Source organism: Lepus europaeus, chromosome 15 (genome assembly GCF_033115175.1).
Source record: "Lepus europaeus isolate LE1 chromosome 15, mLepTim1.pri, whole genome shotgun sequence".
In the NCBI taxonomy this organism is placed as follows: domain Eukaryota; kingdom Metazoa; phylum Chordata; class Mammalia; order Lagomorpha; family Leporidae; genus Lepus; species Lepus europaeus.
The window spans coordinates 29,872,168-29,898,245 of NC_084841.1; the positions used below are offsets into that span (position 1 = coordinate 29,872,168).

General features: G+C 42.5%; 1 protein-coding gene across 1 annotated transcript in view; it reads right to left on the reverse strand.

Annotated features, from left to right (window-relative positions):
• The window catches only part of NUP155 (nucleoporin 155), a 76,462-nt gene that overhangs the window by 6,359 nt on the left and 44,025 nt on the right, over positions 1-26,078 (reverse strand). The window contains exons 22-33 of the mRNA XM_062211711.1: positions 23,382-23,512; positions 19,671-19,862; positions 18,171-18,309; positions 16,388-16,523; positions 14,317-14,470; positions 14,027-14,131; positions 13,249-13,403; positions 10,978-11,107; positions 9,801-9,914; positions 7,999-8,119; positions 7,463-7,573; positions 1,399-1,535 (exon numbers count right to left, since the gene is read on the reverse strand). Coding sequence (XP_062067695.1) covers positions 1,399-1,535; positions 7,463-7,573; positions 7,999-8,119; positions 9,801-9,914; positions 10,978-11,107; positions 13,249-13,403; positions 14,027-14,131; positions 14,317-14,470; positions 16,388-16,523; positions 18,171-18,309; positions 19,671-19,862; positions 23,382-23,512 — 1,625 coding nt within the window. The remainder of the gene's footprint in view (positions 1-1,398; positions 1,536-7,462; positions 7,574-7,998; positions 8,120-9,800; positions 9,915-10,977; positions 11,108-13,248; positions 13,404-14,026; positions 14,132-14,316; positions 14,471-16,387; positions 16,524-18,170; positions 18,310-19,670; positions 19,863-23,381; positions 23,513-26,078) is intronic.

Below are 26,078 nucleotides of genomic sequence, written 5' to 3' on the forward strand. Positions count from 1 at the left end.
GAAGCAGCCGGGACTTGAACTAGCACCCACAAGGGATGCTGGCACTGCAGATGGCAGCTTTATCCACTGAGTCACAGCACTGACCTCAGACAGCTTCCTTTTAGTGCATCCTAAGAAGTAGCAAATGACAGCAAGTACTCAGGTCCCTGCAACCCATGTGGGAAACTCAAATGGAGTTCTGTGCTCCTGGTTTCAGCCTGGCCCAGCCCTGGAAGTTGATGGCATTTGGTAAATGAATCAGTGGAATAGAAGATCTCTTTTCCTTTCAAATAAATTAAAAACAAAAATGTATGTATAATCTTATAATGTTCAATATTGTGATAAAGATCTATAAGCAGCTGCTGCCGCGGCTCACTAGGCTAATCCTCCGTCTTGCGGCGCCGGCACACCGGGTTCTAGTCCTGGTCGGGGCGCCGGATTCTGTCCTGGTTGCCCCTCTTCCAGGCCAGCTCTCTGCTGTGGCCTGGGAGTGCAGTGGAGGATGGCCCAAGTCCTTGGGCCCTGCACCCCATGGGAGACCAGGAGAAGCACCTGGCTCCTGGCTTCAGATTAGTGCGGTGCGCCAGCCACAGCGCGCCGGCCACGGTGGCCATTGGAGGGTGAACCAACGGCAAAAAGGAAGACCTTTCTCTCTGTCTCTCTCACTGTCCACTCTGTCAAAAAAAAAAAAAAAAAAAAAAAAAAAAAATCTATAAGCACAGATACTTGATGAGGCTACATGAATAAATAGTTATTTTGTTCTTTTAAAGAAAATGACAATTTGGGGCCAGCATGGTGTCGTAGTAGGTGAAGCCAACCGCCTGCAGTGCTGGCATCCCATATGGGTGCTGGTTCAAGTCCTGGCTGCTCCACTTCTGATCTGGTTTCCTACTATGGCTTGGGAAGGCAGTAGAGGATAGCCCAAGTCCTTGGGCTCCTAACCTATGTGGGAGATCTGGAGGAAGCTCGTGTCTCCTGGCTTTGGATCAGCCTAGCTCTGGCCAATGCGGCCATTTGGAGGAGTGAACCAGTGGATGGAAGACTTTTTCTCGCTCTGCCTCTGCAACTCTACCTTTAAAATAAATAAATCTTTAAAAAAAGAAAAGAAAATGATAATTTTTAATGTCATATGTTTTTCCACACCCAGTTAAGCTATTCCAAGAAAAAAATACATATAATTATGTTTATTGTTATTAAAAAATTCATTTTAATCTTGATATACAACAATGCAACTTTCATTATCAGTTTTAAAAGTCTGGTGTATAATTTTGAATACTCAAACAATGAAAAAAATTTCTATTACAACTATATTAGATTAAGTGACAACATAGATATAAACATGCAACCAAAACATCTGACTCTATCTAGAAAGTTACTTTAATTAAAGAAAATAATTGTTTTGCTTAATATTTTCCTTACCCGTGATTTGAACAACTGATCATAAACTTCTAGTAGTCGAGGTAATGGCACTCCAATTTCATTCATCGTCTGTATTACGAAGCCCACATCCCAGTTCAAAGTACATACTTGCTGCTCTAAGAACTGTACTATGAAATCTGGAGAGGGAAGCAGATCAGAAATTAGGGTTCTATTTTTTTTTCCTGAAAGTCAGAGTCACAAAAAGAGGAGGAAAGACATGAACTGAAGCCCAAATAGGATGCTGACATCGTAGACAGCGTCTTTACCCATTATGCCACAAAGTGGCCTTTCTTAACTGTTGATCCTAAACGGAAAGTCTTAATCCTAACTAAGTAGTCTATAGGGTGAAACCTACTTAGAAAACATTACAGGGGCCAGCGCCGTGGCTCACTTGGCTAATCCTCTGCCTGCAGCACTGGCATCCCATATGGGTGCCGGGTTCTGGTCCCAGTTGCTCCTCTTCCAGTCCAGCTCTCTGCTGTGGCCTGGGAGGGCAGTGGAGGATGGCCTAACTGCTTGGGCCCCTGCACCTGCATGGGAGACCAGGAAGAAGCACCTGGCTCCAGGCTTCAGCACAGCACTGGCTGTAGTGGCCATTTGGGGAGTGAACCAACGGAAGGAAATGCTTTCTCTCTGTCTCTCTCTGTCAAAAAAAAAAAAAAAAAAAAAAAAAAAAAAAAAAAAGAAAAGGAATAAAATGTCTTCCAAAAAAAAAAAGAAACAATTATAAAAAATTGCTTAATGAGAGATATACACCAGAAACCAGAAAATCTAGAGAAAGTACAGTAGTAGTTGTCTAGGGCTTAATGGTGGGAAGAGATGAGAAGTAACAACTAGGGGCTGGTGCTGTGGCATAGTAGGCTAAGCCTCCACCTGCAGCGCCAGCATCCCATATGGGTGCCAGTTCAAGTCCCGGCTGCTCCACATCTGATCCAGCTTCCTGCTAATGGCCTGGGAAAGGAGCAGAAGATGTCACAAGTGCTTGGACCCCTGCACCTTCATGGGAGACCCTAAGGAAGCTCCTGGCTCCTGCCATCGCATCAACACAGCTCCGCCACTGTGGCCATTTGGGGAGTAAACCAGTGGATGGAAGACCTTTCTCTCTGTCTTTCCCTCTCTGGAAGTCTGTCTTTCAAGGAAATAAATAAATCTTAGAAAAAAAGTAACTACTAATGAGGACAAGGATAAAGTCATATCATGAAGGTTGCACAACTCTGTAAACATGTTAAAACCATTAAATTGTACACTTGTTGTGGAGAAGACGTTTGGCATAGCTGTTCAGATGCCCATGTCCCATAGTAGAGCCTGTGTGATATCTGTCTTTGACTCCTGACTCCAGCATCTTGCTAATGCAGATCCTGGGAGGCAGCTGTGCTGGCTCAATTAATTAGGTTCTGCCACCAGTGTGGTAGACCTGGCTTCCAGTTCTGGCACAGGCCTGGCTGATGTGGGAGTAACCAGTGGACTGAAGTTCTCTGTTTTTATCTCAGCCTTTCAAATAAATAAGTACAGCATTTATTTATTTATTTATTTATTTGACAGGCAGAGTGGACAGTGAGAGAGACAGAAAGGTCTTCCTTTTGCCGTTGGTTCACCCTCCAATGGTTGCTGTGGCCAGCGCGCTGCAGCCGGCACAGAGTGCTGATCCAAAGGCAGGAGCCAGGTGCTTCTCCTGGTCTCCCATGGGGTGCAGGGCCCAAGCACTTGGGCCATCCCCCACTGCCTTCCCGGGCCATAGCAGAGAGCTGGCCTGGAAGAGGGGCAACCGGGACAGAATCCGGTGCCCCAACCGGGACTAGAACCTGGTATGCTGGCGCCGCAAGGCGGAGGATTAGCCTGTTGAGCCGCAGCACTGGCCAAAATAAGTACAACATTTTTTCAGTGTAAAAATCTACAATATTTCGGGACCGGTACTGTACCATAGCGGGCTAAGCCTTTGCCTGCCGTACTGGCATCCCACATGGACATGGATTCACATCCCAGCTGCTCCTCTTCTAATCCAGCTCTCTGCTATAGCCCAGGAAAGCAGCAGAGGACAGTCCAAGTGTTTGGGCCCCTGTACCCACATAGGAGGCCCAGAAGAAGCTTCTGGCTTCTGATCGCCCACCTCTGGCAGTTGGGGCCATTTGGGGAGTGAACCAGTGGATGCAAGACCTTTCTGTCTCTTCCTCTCTCTATAACACTGCCTCTCAAATAAATAAATAAAATCTTAAAAAAAAAATACCTAAAATATTTTGGAGAACTTAGAAAACATAGAAGAGCTGGTGTAGTGGCACAGTGGGTTAGGCCACAGCCTGCAATAGTGGCATTCCATATGCTCATATGAGCACTGGCTTGAGTTGTAGCTCTTCTACTTCCATTTCACTACACTGCTAATGTGCCTGAGAGAGCAGGAGAGGATGACCCAAGTGTTTGGACCTCTGCTACCCATATGGGAGACCTGGATGGTGTTCCAGGCCCCTGGCTTCAGCCTAACCCAGCTCTGCACGTTGTGGCCATTTGGGGAGTGAACTAACAGACAGAAGATCCCTCTGTTTCTCACTCTCCATAACTCTTTCTCTCAAATAAGTAACTCTTAAAGGAAAACAAAAAAAGAAAATACACAAAGGTACCAGAAAAAAAAAAAGACTAGAAAACAGAGATGGGGGCCAGCGCTGTGGTGTAGTGGGTCAGGTTGCTGCCTGTAGTGCTGGCACCCCTTACTGGCACCGGTTCATGTCCTGGCTGCTTCACTTCTGACCCAACTCCCTGCTATGGCCCACAAAAGCAGTAGAAGACGGCCCAAGTCCTTGGGTCCTTGCACCAATATGAGAGACCTAGAAGCTCTAGGCTCCTGGCTTCGGATCGGCCCAGCTCTGGCCATTGTAAACATTTGGGGAGCGAACCAGCAGATGGAAGACCTCTCTCTCTACCTCAGCATCCCACTCCTGGACAGTAGTTATTGATAATTTCCTTTTAAAAATATTTATTTGAAAGTCAAAGTTAGCGGCTGGTGCTGTGGCACAGCAGGTTAACACCCTGGCCTGCAGCGCTGGCATCCCATACGGCGCTGTTTCGAGACCTGGCTGCTCCACTTCCAATCCAGCTCCCTGCTATGGCCTGGGAAAGCAGTGGAGGATGGGAGACCTGGAGGAGCTCCTGGCTCCTGATCAGGCCAGCTCAGGCCGTTGCGGCCATCTGGGGAGTGAACCATCGGATGGAAGACCTCTCTCTCTCTCTCTCTCTGCCTCTCTCTCTGTGTAGCTCTGACTTTCAAATAAATAAATAAATCTTTAAAAAAAAAAAAAAAGCAGTCAAAGTTAAACAGAGAAAAGAAGAAACAGAGATATATAGAGATCTTTCATCTGCTGGCTCATTCCCTAGAAGGCAGAATGACCATGGCTGGACCAGGCTGAAGTCAGTAGTCAGGAGCTTCTTCTACATCTCCCACATGGGTGCAGGAGCCAAAGCACATGGGCCATCTTCTGCTGCTTTCCCAGGAACACTAATAGGGAGCTGGATGGGGAGTGGAACAGCTGGGTCTGGGTGCCCAGATGGTATGACAGTGCCACAGGTGACAGCTTTACCTGTTATGCTACAATGCTGGTGCTGTCACTGACAAATTTCCTTGTTGTTTTAAGTGTTTATTTACTTGAAAGGTAGAGAAATAGATCTTCTATCCATTGTTTCACTCCCCAAATGCCTACAACATGCAGGGCTGCACCGCTGAAGCCAGAAGGCTGAAACTTCATTTAGGTCTTCCATATGGGTGATAGGGACTTTAGTGCTTGAGTTACCGTCTATTGTCTCCCAGGACATGCATTAGCAGGAAGCTAGATAGGATGCAGAGTGGCCAGGAGTTGACCCATGCACTTTGATACATGATGCTGGTATCCCAAACAGTGGATTAACTGGGTGTGCCAGATGCCTACTTGATAATTTCTTAGTACTTTGAAGTTTATTTACTTATTTATAAAGATTTATTTATATATTTGAAAGAGCTACACAGAGAGAGGGAAAGAGAGTGAGAGATCTTTCATCCAGTGCTAGGCTAGGAGCCTGGAATCACTGAAAAAACTGCTATCAAACTGTCATCTGCAGAATTTATCATTCAAGGGCTTGGAGACAGGCAACAGGAATTCTAAAAACTTTAAGCTCTAATCCAGTTTGAAGTCCCCTGGAGTTTGTCTGCCTTTGAGAGATAGAAAAGGGAAGGGTTCATTTTCTCTGAATTTTATTGGGTTCAAAAAATAATATAAATCAAAGCAAAAATATCCTACAAAGGTATCATGTACAATATGGTATTTATAAAAAAAGAGAGGGGCATGCATCCTATATGTGCAGTGGTTTAGACCTAGATGCTCCACACTAATGAGCCTGGGAAACCAGTGGAAGATGGCCCAAGAACTTGGGTCCCTGAACTCACATGAGAGACCCATACGAAGCTCCTGGCTCCTGGCTTTGGTCTGGTGCAGCCCCAGCCATTGGACCATTTGGGGAGTGAACCAGAAGATGGAGGATCTTTGTCTCTCCACTTTTCAAATAAATAAATAAATCTTAAAAAAAGAAATCAAAGTACTGATTCATAAGTATTCATATAAACATTTATATATATGTGTGCACACATATGTATATGCTATTTTATTTTTCTGATTAATGAAATGGCATGGAAAGCACGCAGTTTTAATATTGAATCTACAAGAAAAAAGGATATGATTATGTGGCTTTATTTTTTTTATTACATACAAGAAAACAGCCTTAAAAGTCATAAATGGTCTGTCAAGAAGGTTGAATGTTCATTCAAAAAAAAAGTAATCCAGGGATGGCATTTGGTCCACTGGTGAGAATGTCATGTAAGACACCCAAATTCCCATCAGGTTGCTTCGCTTTGATAACAGGTTCTATTCCTGAAAACTTCTGGCAAATGCAGGCTTTAGGGGCAGCATAGCTCAGTTAATTGGGTTCCTGTCATCCATGTGGGAAAATTAGATTGAGTTTCTAGCTCCTGGTTTTGGCCCAGGGCCACTGCAGCCCAGGCCATTTCAGGTATCTGGAGACTGAGCCAGAGGATTTGAGCTCTCTGTCTCCACTGGTGTCAACTAACTAAATAAGATCAAATAATGTTATATTGTAGAAAATTCTTTTTCTTTTCTTTTTTTTTTTTGACAGGCAGAGTTAGTGAGAGAGAGAGAGACAGAGAGAAAGGTCTTCCTTTGCCGTTGGTTCACTCCCTAAGTGGCCGCCACAGCTGGCACGTTGTAGCCGGCGTGCTGCGCCGATCCGAAGCCAGGAGCCAGGTGCCAGGTGCCTCCTCCTGGTCTCCCATGTGGGTGCAGGGCCCAAGAATCTGGACCATCCTCCACTGCACTCTTGGGTCACAGCAGAGAGCCGGACTGGAAAAGGAGCAATTCGGACAGGACCGGAGCCCCAGCCAGGACTAGAACCCGGGGTGCTGGCGCCGCAGGCAGAGGATTAGCCTAGTGAGCCGTGGCGCCATCCTGTAGAAAATTCTTATGTTTCTCCATATTTTTCGGAATACAAAGTACTTACTTAATATTCTACTTTACATGGACCTATGTTGCTTTCTTTGTTTTACAACTGAGGAAAACATCCTAGATTAGCAAAGGCCTCATAAAAGGTAAGCTACTTAATAATTATAGTCAGCATATTTGGTTAAGAAAGAGGTTCAAGTAATTAATATTTTAATGCAACTTTTTTCTATTTCAGAGAAAACTATGCCCTCCATGTGATAAAGAATGATGGATGGAATCAATGAGATTATCCAGGCACAAAATCATCAGCCATTTTTCTTTTTCTCTTCACAAGCCTGTATACAACTACCAACAATATAATCACTTACTGTCAGCACAATATGCAAACATGGAAATTTACTCAAAAGAGAGTTTCATACTAAACTATTCATTAATAAATTCTGCTATTCTTTGGAGGTCTTTCTGGAAAGGTAGAATTAAACTGCTAAGATAAATAGCAATGAATTCACTCTGATGATATTTATTGTTCCTTATCTTTGAAGAAAACCATCAGAACAAAATAAAACATGTCAGCATCTAAAGTTACTGCTTACCTAAAGGAAAGAAACGAGGAGTGCCAGCATAAATCTTGCCAAGGAGGACAATCTTGAGGCTAAGTGCATGCATTCTGTCTGGGGAGCTCAACGTTACGCTATCATTCAGTTCTGTAAGAAAGAGGCATCATTAGAAACCTAAATTACTTGTAATACACAGGCTATTTAATTTTTCTTTGATGTTCAAAATACTTTAGAATTGGTATTCTAAGCCACATAGTTAACATCTTCTGTTTCTGCTAGTGTCTGATACACTCTCGTCTTATCGTGCTACTGCTTATGAGATTTTGAGGAAGATGTTTCCGTATCCTTTACCAGGCAGCACAAATCATAAAAATGACACATCCTCTTCACTGAGCATCCTCCTAAATATTCATGTACAATTACCCCTAGCATACACAGATGCCCTACATTTACTCTCTGCTTAGACAAAGATGATTTTCATGAATTTTACATATATTCCCTACTAGCAGTTTGTGTTCCTGTATTGAGTCACTAAGTAATGAATGTTAATACGTGTATCACCAAACACTCACCTTTCTCTACTATATCCTGCCAAAGCGTCTGCACCAATATAGGGTCTGAATAACCAGCACAATGAATTATTGCAAGTTTACACTCTGCAAGTTTAAACGGGTCGGCAAATTCTCCATAAAGCTGTGGGAGAAAATTCCGAAATTAAACATTCAACAAGAGGTCAACGTTCAGAGATTAATAATGGAATCCTCCTTGAAAATTACAGGTAACCAGGGGCATCAATCTGGCCTAGCAGTTCAGACACTGGTTGGGATACTTGTATCCGTTCTGGAGTGCCTAGGTTCATGTGCCGGCTCCACTTCTGAATCCACTTTCTTGCGGAAGTGCATCATGGGAGGGAGCAGGTGATGGATCCCGTAGTTGGGTTTCTGCTACCCGTTTAGGAGATGTAAACTGAATTCCCAGCTCTTGGCTTTGGCCTGGCCCATGTCCAGCCCCAGTCCCAGATGTAGCATGCATTTGGGAAATGAACCTGCAGATGAGCAGGCACTCTCTCAACAAAATATTTTTTTCAAAAAGGAAATTAAAGATAACCAAATATTTAAAGTTCCTAGAATATGACACGAAGATATAGTAACTTAATGTAGTAAGCCATAACTCCAGATGAAGGATGGTGGGTAGGGGTGGGCGCTGTGGTGCAGCTAGTAAAGCTGCTGCTCTGGACACCCACATCTTGTATGGGAGTGCCTGGTCTGACTCCAGGATACTTGGGGCTTCCCTTCCAGCTTCCTGTAAACGTGCCTGGGAGGCAGTCAATGACCAATCATGTATTTGGGCCCGTCACCCACACAAGAGACTCAGCTGGGGTTCCTGGCTCCTGGATTAGGCCTGGCCCAGCCCTCATTGATGCATCTGGAGAGTGAACAAGTGAATGGAAGATCTGTGTCACTCTGCCTTTAAACAAATATCAAATCTTAAAAAAAAAAAAAAAAAAAAAGAGTGAATGTGTGATAAATACATTCAGATAGATTTTGACTATGTGTCATTTTTTTTTCTTGGTTGGAGGGGAGATGTTACAATGACATTTCTTTTAGAGTTACTGGTGTCTAAACTAGAGGTTGAAGAATCAGGAATACTGACAAATTTCAAGGTGTTCCCAGGTACTTGGAAATGAAGGGGAAAGAACTGCTCAGAGTGGTACAGGCAGAGGTTTGGAGAGTTAAGTAAAGACAAGCTGCTTTTACTAAGGTGAGAAGCAAGCTGATTTTCCACAGCTCTCAAGTGAGGCTGAAAGGTACTTCAAATCTACTGGACTGGAAGAAGAAGCTTAGTCTTTGCTGGAGTGAGATGCAACACTGGTGATCTGTTAGCCCAGCAGCAAACTGCCAAGCATGGCTTATCTTATTTTATAGTACTAGGTTAATCTTTCTCATGAAATGCAAAGCACACTGCAAAATAAACAAGGTATCTCTATAAATTAAGATATCATTCGGGCCAGTGCTGTGGCATAGCAGGTAAAGCTACCACCTGCAGTGCTGGCATCCCATATGAGTGCCGGTTTGAGTCCTGGCTGCTCCACTTCCGATCCAGCTCTCTGCTATGGCCTGGGAAAGCAGTAGAAGATGGCCCAAGTCCTTGGGCCCCTGCACCTGCATGGGAGACCAGGAAGAAGCTCCTGGCTTCGGACTGGCACAGCTCTGGCCAATGCGGACAACTGGGGAGTGAACCAGCAGATGGAAGACCTCTCTCTCTCTCTCGCTCTCTGTCTCTCCTTCTCTGTGTAATTCTGACTTTCAAATAAATAAATAATCTTTTTTTAAAAAAGACATCATTAAAAGAATTCCACTTGCTTTTTCATTACCTTAGTTATGTCCATTAGCTCAGAATCCAACTGAGAAACTGCATCCTGCACAGAAGAATGATGGGAATATTGCCTTTGTAGAGTCTCTTGTATCTGAAGTTGGATCCTAGCAACCTAGTTTGGGCAGAAAATAGGACAAAGTAATTTCTTTGTGATAAATTAGCAGGTACTTGAAGGGATGACTCCTAACATCTGATTAAAGGTTTGCTAAAATAATATACACACGACTAAGTTCTCTTCAATGGAATGTGAGTGAAAGAAAACTAAGTAAATTCAGAGCTGTGGTTTTTAAGAGTGAATGTGCTGGGGCTGGTACTGTGGCACAGTGGGTTAAAGCCCTGGCCTGAAGCGCCGGCATCCCATATGGGCACCAGTTCTAGTCCCTGCTGCTCCTCTTCCAATCCAGCTCTCTGCTATGGCCTGGGAAAGCAGTAGAAGATAGCCTTGTACTTGGGCCCCTGCACCCATGTGGGAGACTGGGAAGAAGCTCCTGGCTCCTGGCTTTGGATCGGCACAGTTCTGGCTGTTGTGGCCATCTGGGGAGTGACCCAGAGGATGAAGATATCACTCTTTGTCTCTACCTCTCTCTGTAACTGTCTTTCAAATAAATAAAATAAATCTTAAAAAAAAAAAAAAAAGTGAATGTGCTCCTCACATGTGCTTTTTTCCCCTCCTTCCTGGAAAAAATACAGCAAAGATTCTAGGGAACCAGAAAATGGCATTTGTGTCACTAAACCAATCATGTAGAGGAAAGATACCTGCTAATCAGGAACACCCACTGTGCATTTGTGTAAATGAGCAATAAGCTTCTGTATTTAAGCCATTATACTATTTTTGAGTCTCTTAGTTTAAGTTCAGCCTACTCTACTTCATAATCTACTTAACAGCTTCCAGAATGCATGAGCAATCTACTGATGGAAAATATGGAAAAAATATTTAGAAATGCTGGAAAATATTTTCTAAATTATAACAAAATCTTCAGTGCTAATGATTTAAGTGCTAATCCTTAAAATCTCTTTAAGACATTTCTAAAGGTGAAAAGAAATAAAAATATGTAGAAGGAAATTAATAATAATGACCTCTACAGACCTATTTTTATTAGGGAAAGAAAGGAGAATAGAGTAACTATGTGGCCGCTGCTCTCTGGGTACAGAGCTTGCACATCTTTAGCACTTGCCTCCATCTTCTCCTCTAATTCATGAAGGAATTCGCCATCCGCAGCTATGGAGGAGATGGCAGTGGAGCTTTTGGCACTGAGAATGGCTCGAGCGATGTATTCCAGCCGCTGCTGAAGTGAAATTTCTGTGCTAGGAGAGAAAATCCCTTATTTTTACATGATTTCTTAAGCGCTGAAGAAAGAAATGTCAGTAGGATACATTATTTTAAACCAAATAAATTGAAACTTGAAAAATTACCATTTATTTTCAAATAAATCTAAACATCTTGCATTTCTAATAAGAGTGTTGTGCAATTTTAAACAAAGTAATTTTTTGTTTATATGTAAAGTAACTTCCTATCTTAAAACTTTAGTTAAGTATAATAAAACTAAGATGCTTCTAAGAAAAAGTTAAGGAAAATTTTTATTACTCTACATACTCATTTCTGTACCTTAATATGGCCTCTATTACATTTCATCTTTCACACAGCATCTAGAGTAACCACTTAAAAACAAAAATCAAATTATGTCATTGCTCTAAAAAAACTACTTATTTAATTAAGAGGCAGAGACAGAGAGGGCTCTTGTCAGCTAGTTTACTCTTCAAATGCCTACAATGGCCAGAACTGGGCCAACTTGAAGCCGGGGCTAGGAACTCAGTCTGAATCATCCACATGGGTGGCAGGGACCAACCAACTAGTTGATGCATTACTGCTGCCTACAGGCTCCACATTAGCAGGAAGCTGGCATCAGGAGATGCATATCAGGGATCAAATCCAAGTACTCTGGTATGGGACGCAGGTGTCTTAACCACTAGGCCAAACACCTGCCCCACACACTTTCTCAAAACTCTCTAATTGCCTCCAGCATCCCAAAACCTCATTTCTTGCACTCGCTCTTTCACTATCTCCAACCTCATTGGCTTTCTCTTTCGTGCACAAAACACTACAAACTTGTATATTGTAGTACCATAGCACCCACCATTCTTACTGTGCTTAAGTCTTTTTTCCTCCATTTCTATACATAGTTGCTTACTTATTCTAGTCTCAATTTAAGTGACAGTTTTTCTCAGGTCTTTTCTGGCAACTCCTAACCAAAGCAACTCCCAATTCCCTGGATACTTTCTACTACATTACCTCTTTTTTACTGTCTAGCACCTTAAGTCACCTATTCACTTATCTAATCCTGCATATTTTAAACATCAGTAGTGCTCAAAATACATCTGCGGGCTGACTCAGATTATGCTCTGAGCCCCTGGCTTCAGCCTGGCTCTGCCCTGGCTGTTGTAGGCTTTTGAGGAGCGAAATAGCAGATGGAAAAATCTCTCTATGGCTTTTAAATAAAAATTAAAATAAAAAAAAAAGATTCAGAAGGTAGTCTGAATAAAGAGGGTCTTATGAATATACTTTTGATACCTCCGGCACATTATTTTTTAAAAAATGTATTTATTTATTTATTTTGCAGGTAGAGTTTTATTTTGCAGAGAGAGACAGAGAGAAAGGTATTCCTTCCATTGGGTCATTCCCCAAATGGCCGCTACAGCCGGCGTTGCGCCGATCCAAAGCCAGAAGCCAGGTACTTCCTCTTGGTCTCCTATGTGGGTACAGGGGCCCAAGCACTTGGGCCATCCTCCACTGCCTTCCCAGGCCACAGCAGAGAGCTGGACTGGAAGTGGAGCAGCTGGGACTAGAACCCGGTGCCCATATGGGATGCCGGCACCGCAGGTGGAGGATTAACCAAGTGAGCCACGGCACTTGGCCCCTGACACATTATTAAAAGCAAAAGTTTTTTTTTGTTTGTTTTCGTTTTTTTGACAGGCAGAGTGGATAGTGAGAGAGACACAGAGAGAAAGGTCTTCCTTTTGCCATTGGTTCACCCTCCAATGGCCTCTGCGGCCGGTGCATCTCGCTGATCTGAAGCCAGGAGTCAGGTGCTTCTCCTGGTCTCCCATGTGGGTGCAGGGCCCAAGCACTCAGGCCATCCTCCACTGCCCTCCCGGGCCATAGCAGAGAGCTGGCCTGGAAGAGGGGCAACCGGGATAGAATCCGGCACCCCGACTGAGACTAGAACCCAGTGTGCCGGCGCCACAAGGCGGAGGATTAGCCTGTTAAGCCACGGCGCCGGCTGCAAAAGTTTGTTAAGAGCTGGAAACATTAGGTAAATCTCAGTAAAAACATAAAAATTCTACCAATGTATATATAACATGCATGAGGTTTTATTTCAGAAATCCAGATGTAACCATATAGGATCCAGTCTTCAAACGTTCTTCCCAAAGAGAATATTATAGCATACCTGTGCATGTCAGCCAACTTGGACAGGACACGGGCAGCACTACTAAAACTTCTGTTTTTCTCATAATATCTCCAGAGTAAATCCATGTAACAGACTTTGTTTTGATCAACTTTGGCCATTCGAGCTAGATGTGGCTCCAGAAATGGAGAAGCGATCTGGAAATTGTAGAGTTGCTCAGACAAATGTTCTGACCATTTTCTCATTTGTAAGTAGACAATATAGTATTTTAAGACAACTATAATTGTGCCTTGTTTCATGAAAACAAACAAAATTAGAATTCAACATTAACAGATAAAAAAAGGGGCAATTTTTCTCGCACATGTTTCTGTTTCACTACAAGTTAAAAGGAAGAGTTTAACAGTTCCTTTAGATTGATAAAAATTTACCTTATTATAAATATTCTAATAAACTTTGATGACACAACTATTTCTGTGCAAAGGCAACCTTGAAATTAGCAAATGCTATGTATTCATTTTATAGACTGAGGATCACGGACACAACAGTAAAATGTCATGTGTGAAGTCTCCTAATAGTCAATTCAGTGATTTGTACCCCAAAATAGAAATTAACCTAACCAGCCTCCAGATAATAAGAAAATTGGAGCAACAGTCAACTCTGCCCCTCAGAAAGGATACTGCATTACTTAGTTTTCTTTTAATTTTTAAAGGTAGGCACAGGGCAAAAACCTGAATTTCCTGTAACTGTAAAAAATGTGCTTAGATTATTGCATTATGTGATTTAAAAACATAAATTGTACTGTAATAAAAATATTTCCTACCTGTAGCAGCTTATCTGCAAGATCAGCTTGTATTAGCCAGTTATAAAGGGCAATACTAAAGAGCTCATCCTTCGATCGCTGAGCCAGTTTAAGCATTTGTTCAAACTAAAATAAAGAAAATAGCAAAAATTAGCATAGTTAAAGCTCTGTTTCTAGACACCACAACACTTTAACCCTACAAACCTCTGGAGAAAAATCAAGCATCTTGAAATGGTAACTTTTAAGAACCTCCTACAATGAACTTGTAACACAGTGTACTGTCAGAAAGAAAAACATGCCGTGTCCCTTACATGATGTCCAGCTTCTTCATTACTCAGCATATTGGGATCAGACGACAGAACTGGGGGGCCTGGCTTTTTGGGTACACTGGGAGACTGAGGAGCAGCCTTACTTTGATTTACCAGTTCTTGAAGGGTGTCTGTAATGCATTTATAACTGTTTAATCTGAAAAAGGATAGAGAAAGGTTAATTACATTATTAAACTAGAAACCAGCTGATTTACCTTGTCAAATTTAAATATAAAATAACTTGAAGTCTATTGTGGAGAATATCTGTAGTATATTTGGTATAAAAAAAAAATACAGGGGCCGTCACTGTGGTGTAGCAGGTAAGGCCACGATCTGGAGTGCTGGCATCCCATTTGGGTGCCGGTTCTAGTCCTCCGGCTGTTCCACTTCCAATCCAGCTCTCCTGCACCCGTGTGGGAGACCTGGAAGAAGCTCCTGGCTCCTGGCTTCAGATTGGCACAGCTGCAGCCATTGTGGCCATCTGGGGAGTAAACCAGTGGATGAAAGACATCTCTCTCTGTAACTCTGCCTTTCAAATAAATATATAAATCTTAAAAAAAAAACACAAATCAAGGCTGGCAAGGGTGCAGTGGGTTAAGCAGCTGCTTGGAATGCTGGCATCTCACCAGCATCCCACATTGGGCGAGAGTTTGACTCCCAGCTATTCTGCTTCTGATCCTGCTCCTTGATAATACACCTGAGAAAGCAGCAGATGGGGGACCAAGAACTTGGGCCCCTGCCTCTGATGTGCAACACTTAGATGGGGATCCTAGCTTTGGCCTAGCCTAGTCCGAGTCATTAAGTCCATCTGGAGAATGAATTCACACAAAGATCAGTCTCTACATTTCCCTCTCTCTGTTGCTCTGCTTTTCGAATAAATGAATAAATATTTAAAAATAATAATATAAATCATGTACTTCTTCCAGTAACTCTGAGAACTGTTTGGTGAAACATAAAGGTAAAATCATGAAAATGATTATATTAGCACAATATATTTTCTTTCTTGACATATACTTTTTTCTTTTAACAGTATCTCTATTATTTATTTTTTAAGGGTTATTTATTTATTTGAAAGTCAGAGTTACACACAGAGAGAGAGAGAGATAGAGGTCTTCCATCTGCTGGTTCACTCCCCAATTGGGTGCAATGGCCAGAGCTGTACTGATCTGAAGCCAGGAGCCAGGAGCTTCTTCCGGGTCTCCCACGTGGGTGCAAGGGCCTAAGGACTTGGGCCATCTTTTATTGCTTTCCCATGCCATAGCAGAGAGCTGGATGGGAAGTGGAGCAGCCGGCTCTTGAACGGGTGTTCATATGGGATGCCGATGCTTCAGGCCAGGGCATTAACCCACTGAGCCACAGCGCTGGCCCTAACAGTATCTATGTTATTTGTGAACAGTTGAAAAGTATCCTTTAAAGTAAAATACTAATATTTACTCTGAACTAGAAGTGAGAAAACAAAATGGCAGTTTTGTTTTCTAAAAAGTGATCTTACTAAAAGATTACATCATTAAAGTCTTTAAAAACTAGAGGCACTTTTAAATTTAATTATTTTATGTATTTTTTATTTATTTATTTTATATTTAAAAATTTTTTAAAGTTATTTATTTATTTGAGAGGTAGAGTTACAGACAGTGAGAGGCTGCAATGGGAGGAGCCTAGCCGATCCGAAGCCAAGAGCCAGGAGCTTCTTCTAGGTCTCCCACATGGGTGCAGGAGTCCAAGCGCTTGGGCTGTCTTCTGCTTTCCAAGGCCACAGCAGAGCTGGATTGGAAGACGAGCGCCCACATGGGATGCCAGCACTGCACCCTCTGCACCACAGCACCAGCCCCCAGAGGCATTTTTTAAAATATTTATATGCCCTGAAGAGTTTTCATCAGACTACAATTTTATCCCTAGGCTAAGAACTATAATCTGAATTCAGATAAAACAAAAAGCTATTTTTAAATGAAAGCATAATTCCGTTTTGGAAGAGTTATATGGAAATATTAATTCTCTAAGACTAAAAATCAAAACTTTACACACACAAAAGTCTGTATCCATAAAGCTGTCAATCTGTTAAGGTTTCAGAACTCACCTTTCTTGGAAAGCCTGAAGTCCTACTATGTCTTCTTCTGGTTCTCCATGTTTATAGAAATGAAGTCCAAGACCCTGAGGATCTTTTTTCTCTGCAGCAGTGAGAGAAAGTTCCACTACACCCTCATAAAAACGCACTAATGAGAAAGAAAAGGTACAACTTACAGCACATTGCCAAACTGGATAAGCTTTTTTTTAGCTGGCACATAAAAATAACAGTCAAAGTTATGTCTCTACTGTACATCGGTCACCTAGAAATGACAACATAAAAGATTTCCCTCTTAAAATGCTTTTCCAAAAACATTAGCAGGGAGCTGGATTGGAAGTGGAGCTGCTGGGACTTGAACTGGTGCTCATATGGGATGCTGGAGTCACAGGTGGTGGCTTAACCTGCTGTGACACAACACTGGTCCTTCATAAAATATTTCAAACAGAAAGGTCCTAATATGCCTACAAGTCAGCTATTAGATACTTTTTTATATTTCAAATAACAAAGAGGAGGGCTTTAGTTCCTCCTGGGAAACAATGTACTATGATCCAAAATAATATCTATGTTAACAGTTAAAGACTTTGCGTTATGTTAGATTTGACATAAAATAATTTTAAAAGATCAAGTGTTTGGCCTAGTCATTAAGATTCCACTTGGGACTTGTGCACCCCCTATCAGAGTTCCTGGTTTAAGTCCTAGTCCTGTCAGTTTCCTGCTAAGGTACATCGTGGGAAGTTGCATTTGACTGCTCAAGTTTGGGTGCTGCCACCTGCATAGAAGACACAAATCGAATTTCTGGTTCCTGGTTTCAACCTGGCCCAGCCCTGCCATTATGGGTACTTGGGAATGAACCAGTGGATGGGAGCTCTGTCTGTCTCCTTCTCTCTAATATGAGGTCTGGTTCGACTCTAGGTTAATCCACATCTGATCCAGCTCCCTGTTAGTGTGCTTGGGAAAGAAGCAAAAGATAGCCCCAGTACTGATATGACCCATGATGGAGACACAGATGGGAGTTGCTGGCTCCTGGCTTCAGCCTCACTCGGCCCCAGTTGGTGTAGCCATTTGGGGAGTGAACCAGAGAATGGAAGATCTCTATCCTTCTGTCTCTCCCTCTCTGTAACTACCTTTCAAACAAATAAATCTCTTAAAAAAAAAAATCAAAAATTGTTAAGCACTTTAATAAATCAAGGCAACAATCTAATAGATACAGTAGTTTAGCTGAGTAAGAATTAAAGCTCTAGTGTTAAAAAGTTACATATTTCAAATTACAAAAACAGCTTGATAGCTTCTGCAAAGGTCAGTGCTGTCATCAAATACTGGAATAAACACATTTTTTTTTTTCCAAAGATTTATTTATTTATTTATTTATTTGAAAGGCAGAGGCAGAGAGGCAGAGAGGCAGAGAGGCAGAGAGAGAGAGAGAGAGAGAGAGAGAGAGAGAGGTCTTCAGTCCCCTGATTCACTCTCCAGATGGCTATAACAGCTGAAGCTGTGCCAATCTGAAGCCAGGAGCCTGGAGCTTTTTCCAGGTTTCCCACATGGGTGCAGGGACCCAAGGACTGGACCATCTTCCATTGCTTTCCCAGGCCATAGCAGAGAGCTAGATTGGAAATGGAGTGGCCAGGTCTCAAACTGGCAGCTTTATCTGCTATGCCATGGTGCCGGCCCCTGAAGTGAACTCTTACGTTGTATCACTTGGGCCACTACTGTGGAACTCTTAATCATTACCTTTCTTCATTCATATACTGTCATTTATCCTCTAAGTAAAAGATGTGACAAATTTTTTGTTTCTCACCTTGTCGATACTGAGCACAAACACTGGAAAGGTCCACTTGATTGCTGATTTTTTGGTATTCTTTTAATGATTCCCTTAACATCCTTTCCTTTTCTGTCTTATTCTGAACTTGTCGGGAACGCTGGAGAAGCTCATTTGCCTAGAAGACATGATAAAAAGTTAAAAGATATCAAATTAAGCAGATAGATGCTGTCAATAAAATCTTAGAGTATGTCTACATTTATATGTTTATTTCCATTAAAAATAAAAACTCTACAAAACTTACTTCTTAACTTTAGGCAGAAAAATTTCTGACCAAAAAATCCTAGCTATTCTTAATTCCTCTCACAAATATGTTAAGCAAGATAGCTTTTGTCTGGCAATTCTCTTGCCTAGTCAATACATTATTGGTCAGCAGGCAGTCCGTGTGATACTGATTTATTTTTTTTCCACCTGTAGGAAAGGATCAATAAAAATTGCCCCATTAAGTCTATTTCAATACAGAGTTACTAAAAGTTTTACTGATTTTCCTTAATTTCTAAGGAGAGAAACTGGTACTTTATCAGTTTTCCTTAATTTCATGGTGATTTTCCTTAATTTGTAACCTTTATCTTTTTAAGTATGTCTGAGAAATATTATAAAAAGATTATTGATGAATGGCCGGCGCCGCGGCTCACTAAGCTAATCCTCCGCCTAGCGGCACCAGCACACCAGGTTCTAGTCCTGGTCGGGGTGCCGGGTTCTGTCCCGGTTGCCCCTCTTCCAGGCCAGCTCTCTGCTGTGGCCAGGGAGTGCAGTGGAGGATGGCCCAAGTGCTTGGGCCCTGCACCCCATGGGAGACCAGGAGAAGCACCTGGCTCCTGCCATCGGATCGGCGCGGTGCACCGGTCGCAGCGCGCCAGCCGCGGCGGCCATTGGAGGGTGAACCAATGGCAAAGGAAGACCTTTCTCTCTCTCTCACTATCCACTCTGCCTGTCAAAAAAAAAAAGATTATTGATGAAAAGCTTAGAGTTTACATGAATTTTAAGAAACTAAGTATTCTGGGGCTGGCGCTGTGGCGCAGTGGGTTAACACCCTGGCCTGAAGCGCCAGCATTCCATATGGATGCTGGTTCAAAACCTGGCTGCTCCATTTCCCATCCAGCTCTCTGCTTATGGCCTGGGAAAGCAGTACAAGATGGCCCCAGTGCTTGGGACCCTGCACAAGCGTGGGAGACCTAGAAGAAGCTCCTGGCTTCAGATCGGCGCTGCTCTGGTCATTGCAGCCAATTGGGGAGTGAACCAGTGGATAGAAAACCTCTCTCTCTCTGCTTCTCCTCTCTCTGTGTAACTCTGACTTTCAAATAAATAAATAAATAAACTTAAAAAAAAAAAAAAGAAACTAAGTAGTCCAACTCTTCTTACACTTCTAAGGCCAGAGGTAATGAAGACATCTACGTAAGGTCATATATTAAGTAAAACAAGACAGTTCCCAAGAACACCTCCCAGAGGAAACATTGAAACAGGTAACAAACCTCATACCTTAGAACACACGGCATCGTCAGTGCTATACAGAAGGGGGCAGATATCCTGCAAGTGCAAACTAATGCCATCAACAGCAGCGTTGTCTCTGATGTAGCAGTTGATGAGAGAAGCAATTAATGCCCCAGTGAGTTCTTTGTCCCTGATTACCAGATCTTTAAAAGTAGTGATCTTCAGCTGCTCTTGAAATTCCTAGGAGTATTAGGAGAAACTCCTTTAATTTATAGATATATTTGCTTACACACAAAATGATGAATTATTAAAATAACATAGGATAGACATTATAATTAAAAAGATATACATTATAGCAACGAATGTTTGCAAGCTTTATAAAAATCAGAGTTAAAAAAATCACCCAGAGTAGGTCTATTCCAAACCTCTTGCCTTACACATGAGCAGAGTAAAGCCCAAGTAGAGCCAAAATTAAAGCCACACCTCCTAACCTTTAGTTGTACCCAGGAAATAAGAATCATTGGGTTACATAAAAAAACCTTGGGGCCGGCGCCGTGGCTCAATAGGCTAATCTTCCGCCTTGCGGCGCTGGCATACCGGGTTCTAGTCCCGGTCGGGGCGCCGGATCCTGTCCCAGTTGCCCCTCTTCCAGGCCAGCTCTCTGCTGTGGCCCAGGAGTGCAGTGGAGGATGGCCCAAGTGCTTGGGCCCTGCACCTCATGGGAGACCAGGAGAAGCACCTGGCTCCTGGCTTCGGATCAGCGCGGTGCGCCAGCTGCAGCAGCCATTGGGGGGTGAACCAACGGAAAAGGAAGACCTTTCTCTCTGTCTCTCTCTCACTGTCCACTCTGCCTGTCAAAAACAAAACAAAACAAAACAAAAACCTTGGGTTTGTATCATATTGTCCCTTAGTAATGTTTGAATTTTATTATTCAACATTGGTTTTCATCTGCATTTGAACAAATCTGCTAATTAAAAATGGAGCTTTAAATGATGTTAAATTTGGGGCCAGTGCTGTGGCACAGTGGGTAAAGCCACTGCCTGCTAGTGCTGGCATCCCATATAGGCATCAGTTCGAGTCTCAGCTGCTCCACTTCCAATCCAGCTCTCTGCTATGGCCTGGGAAGCAGTAGAGGATGGCCCAAGTCCTTGGGCTCCTGCACCCACACGGGAGACTCAGAAAAGCTCCTGGCTCCTGATCCATTCAGTTCTGACCATTACGGCCATTTGGGGAGTGAACCTCTGGAGGAAAGACCTTTCTCTCTGTCTGCTCTGCCTCTGTAACTCTGCCTTTCAAATAAATAAATAAGTCTTTAAAAAAGTTGCTAAATTTTAAAACTAAAATCATAAATTTACAGAAATAAAAAAATGGAGTTCTATAGTATTAAGGTTGAACAGCACTGTGGTGCAGCAGGTTAAGCTGCCTCTTTTGACGACGCCAGCATCCCATAGAGGTGGCGGTTGGTGTCCTGGCTGATCCACTTGTATTACAGTTCCCTTCTATTGGTCTGGAAAAAGCAGCAAAAGATGGCCCAAGTGTTTTGTCTCCTACTACCAACATGGGAGATCCAGAAGAAGCTCCTGGCACCTGGCTTTAGTCTGGCTCAGCTCTGACACTGTGGCCTCCTCAGAGGTGAAAAAGTAGATGGAAGACTCCTCTCTCTCTGTCTCTCCCTCTCCCCCGTAACTCTTTAAAATAAATGAATCTTTATATAAGAAAAGTATTAAGGTGATTCATACTATAGCAAAATATTTCATTTCGTTTTATGAATACTACTTCTTACTGGATTTCAGCAAATATTCAAGCTGTATTCAAATTTCTGGATAAACAATTTGCATTGCTTAAGCACACAATGGGTGATAACAAGGAAATAAACTTTGAAGATGGCTCACAAATACTGTCTCATCTAAAAATCAGCTTATATATTCTATGTTCGTCACCCAATAAAACTCAACATCACTATCACAGAAAAGGAAAGAGTTTTTCACAATTAACCATATTAGCTTGAATTTTAAAAAAGGAAAACAAAGTGTATGTTTAAAAGAAAAAACTGCAAACAAAAAACCCAAAACCATTCCTCAGGCACTCCTGGAAACCAGAGGACTTTTAACTTTAAAAAGTGGTGGGCTGGCGCTGCGGCTCACTTGGCTAATCCTCCACCTGCGGTGCTGGCACCCTGGGTTCTACTCCCGGTTGCTCCTCTTCCAGTCCAGCTCTCTGCTGTGGCCCGGGAAGGCAGTGGAGGATGGCTCAGATGCTTGGGCCCTGCACCCACATGGGAGACCAGGAGGAAGCACCTGGCTCCTGGCTTCGAATTAGCACAGCGCGACAGCTGTAGCGGCCATCTGGGGGGTGAACCAATGGAAGGAAGACCTTTCTCTCTGTATCTCTCTCTCTCTCACTGTCTAACTCTGCCTGTCAAAAAAATTAAAAAAAAAAAAAAAAAAAAAAAAAAAAAAAGTGGTGAAGAGTCAAGAATTAAGCACTTCTGGGCAATCAAACAGACATACAGAATAAAGAAAGTTTTATAATGAATTCAGGTAATAATACCACTTAAATCTTTTTATTTATTTATTTATTATTCTTTCTTTCTTTTATTTTTTTACAGGTAGAGTTAGACAGTGAGAGACAGAGAGAAAGGTCTTCCTTTTTCCGTTGGTTCACCCTCAAGTGGCCGCTATAGTCGTCGCGCTGTGCCAATCTGAAGCCAGGAGCCAGGTGCTTCCTCCTGGTCTCCCATGTGAGTGCAGGGCCCAAGCACTTGGGCCACCCTCCATTGCCTTCCCGGGCCACAGCAGAGAGCTGGACTGGAAGAGGAGCAACCGGGACAGAAGCAGTGCCCCAACCAGGACTAGAACCCAGGGTGCTGGCGCCGCAGGCAGAGGATTAGCCTAGTGAGCCGTGGTGCCGGCCACCACTTAAATCTAATAATTGTTAGTCTTATTATAAATTAGGATAACCGAACAGTTTGTATCTCCTAATATTTGAAAGAAAAAAGCCTTACTGTGAAGTATACTATTCTTTCTGAAATAAATGGATCTGAACCCAACTAAGCCTACATAGACTTAATATCCATTTGATAGAAGACGTATGAGGTAGGGCTGGTGTTGAGGTGAAGTGGGTTAAGCCACTGCCTGCAGCATCCCATATGGAAGATCTTTCTGTTTCTACTCTCTCTGTAACTCTGACTTTCAAATACGTAAATAAGAGGATTTAATTGAGGCCAGTAAAAGAAATATAAACTGTTCATTTCCTATGAGAAACATCTTTTTTTCTTTTCTATTTAGATTTAATTTATTGAGACCACAGCTACAGACAGAGAGGTCTTCCATCCACTGATTCACTTCCCAAATGGCTGTATCGCCTGGAGCTGGTCTGATTCAAGCCAGGAGCCAGGAGCTTCTTCTAAGTCTCCGTAGTGGCCACTTGGGGGGTGAACCAACAGAAGGAAGATCTTTCTCTCTCTCTCACTGTCTAACTCTGTCAAATAAATTTTAAAAATATATTTTAAATAAATGAATAGAGTTAAGAGTTCTCTCACATACCACGAAGAAGTTCTCATATACTGCAGAAGCTTGCGGACTTGACCAAATGATTCTCTCAAGTTATCATACTTTAGTGCATCTTCCTATAACACACTGAATCTACTGTAACCAAAATAATCCCTCCCACGTCCAAGTGTAAGATGAAAAAGCATGCCAAAGAAAACAACATTGCTTGTAGCATTAACAGATCTTAAAACAAAGAAAAAAATCCTACCTTCTGAAGTTCTCCCACAATGAGAGTAAACTGATGTTCACAAAGAAGTTTCCATAAAGCCAGAGCCTGGTAGGATTTTCGAACTAACTGCTGGATTGCCTGAAGTGAAACCTTTTCACTCAGTTGAGCCTCTAAAGATAAAACACAATTAATGAAATTTTATAAAAGTAACACAGTTTTTTAAAAAAGATTTCACTTATTTATTTGAAAGGTAGAGGGAGGGGGAGAGAGAGAGAGAGAGCGAGTCTTCTATCCGTTGGTTCACTTCCTAGATGGCCACAATGTCTGGAGCTAAACCAATCCAAAGCCAGAAGCCAGGAGCTTCTTCTGGGTCTCCCACAAGGATTTGGGCCATCTTCTACTGCATTCCCAGATCATAGCAGAGAGCTGGATTGGAAGTGGGGTAGCTGAGTCTCAAACTGGCACCCTTATGGGATGCTGGCACTGCAGGCAGTGGCTTTACCCACTACACCACAGTTTTAAAAAGCAAAAAAGAAAAGACTGGTGTTGTGGTGTAGGTTAAGCTGCCACCTATGACACTAGTATCCCATACTGGAGCACCAGATGGTCTCAGCTGCTCTGTTTCCAATGCAGCTCCCTACTAATGCACCTTGGAGGCAGGGGAGGATAGCTTAATAACTTGGGCCCTTGTCACTCATGTGGGGAGACCTGGATGGAGCTCCTGGCTCCTGACTTCAGCTGTTGCGGCCATTTGGGGAGCTAATCAATGAATGGAAGATCGCTCTCTGTCATTCTGCCTTTCAAATAAATCTTAAAAATGAAGAAATGACATGAGTTGTTTGCTTTGTTTCAAATAAATACTAACTTACAGCTTATATTCCTTTTGTTCTCCTCCTTAGCCCTGTTAAAAGCAACAGTAATCATCAGTTGTTATATTCATGTTTTTAACCTCTTGCTACACTTATATGTGCTTCTGAGTGTTTGTCTATGTATATACAAATATAGAGATATTACTATGCTTTTAACAACTGCACCATGCTTTATCTACTGAGTTAAATGTCCCAGTCTATACATACCAATAAATATAAATTTTAAATTTTCATGGCTGAGTGTTCTATCATGTAAATATACCACAATTTGGCCCATTTCCCTCCTGAAGGTCATTTAGAGTGTTTCCAGTGTTTTGTTACCAAAAAATAATTCAATAAGTATCCTTAAAAAAGGTCTCCTAGAACAGCCAAGTTTCTCTAGGAATGAGTTTTTCTTTTTTTTAAGATTTATTTAGCTTATTTAAAAGATACAGCTACAGAGACAGAGAAAGAAAGACACAAAGAGAGATATCGTGCATCCACTGGTTCACTTCCCAAATGGCTGCAATGGCTGCACCAGACCGAACCCAGAAGCCAGAAGCTTCATCTGGGTCTCCCACATGGGTACAGGGACTACTTGGGCAATCTTCCATTGCCTTCCCAGGCACATCTGCAGTGAGCTGGATTGGAAAGTAGAACATCTGGGAATAGAACTGGTACCCATAAAGAATGCTGGTACCACAGGTGGTGGCTTAACCTATTATGCCACAATGTTGGGCCTGGAATGAGTTTTTCAAGTCCTGGATTAACATGCATTGACAGGTCATATCAATTTAGTTTGTCATGATAGCTTTCCTACTACCTCTTCAATAAGAAGAACAGGAAAAAAAAAATATCAGAGTATAAAACAGGGAAGAGTTATTTCAGGAATTTTGTTTCAGTTATGTTTTTTTTTTCTTTTTTTTTAGTTTTTTTGACAGGTAGAGTGGACAGTGAGAGAGAGAGACAGAGAGAAAGGTCTTCCTTTGCCGTTGGTTCACCCTCCAATGGCCGCCACAGCCGGCGTGCTGCGACCGGCGCACCGCGCTGATCCGATGGCAGGAGCCAGGGGCTTCTCCTGGTCTCCCATGGGGTGCAGGGCCCAAGCACTTGGGCCATCCTCCACTGCACTCCCTGGCCACAGCAGAGAGCTGGCCTGGAAGAGGGGCAACTGGGACAGAATCCGGTGCCCCGACCGGGACTAGAACCCGGTGTGCTGGCGCCGCAAGGCGGAGGATTAGCCTAGTGAGCCGTGGCGCCGGCCTCAGTTATGTTTTTACACATCTAAGTCTTAATGTTAAATTTATTTCCCATTGGGGGAAAAATAATTTAAATCTCCTCAAGAACGTATATCTAGACATGACGCTGATGGCCTTAGGAGCGTGCATGCGTTTCCGCTTTTCATCAGATACGAACCACCAAAGAGGCTGTTTCAATGTAAATGCACCCATTTGTGTAAACCCTTACCAATGCCTTGAAATGACTCACTAAAGGCCTTACACCAATCTGTGTAAACCTTCACCAATGCCAAGGCCTTACTAAAGCATCACTAGCAGTTCTGAAAAAAGGACTTGCAAAATGGCAAATAGAAAACTATGGCCAGTAGGAGGGAAGAAAGTAGCATGGACCAAAAATTAAGGAGAGGTCATAATTAAGAAAGAAAGTTCTATTAGCAAAAATATTGGATGTAACAAATGAATGAAAAAGCACATTAAACAACTGAGTGACACAAAAATGTATGCAAGTATTATAATTCATATTTTGAATAATTGATGGTTATAGGGACTTTTCAGTGTCCTTGCTCTTTCTTTGTTACTATTTAAAATAGATAGTAAGCACAGCCAAATAATTGATTCATATTCACACTTCTGAAAAAAGGTGAGTCATT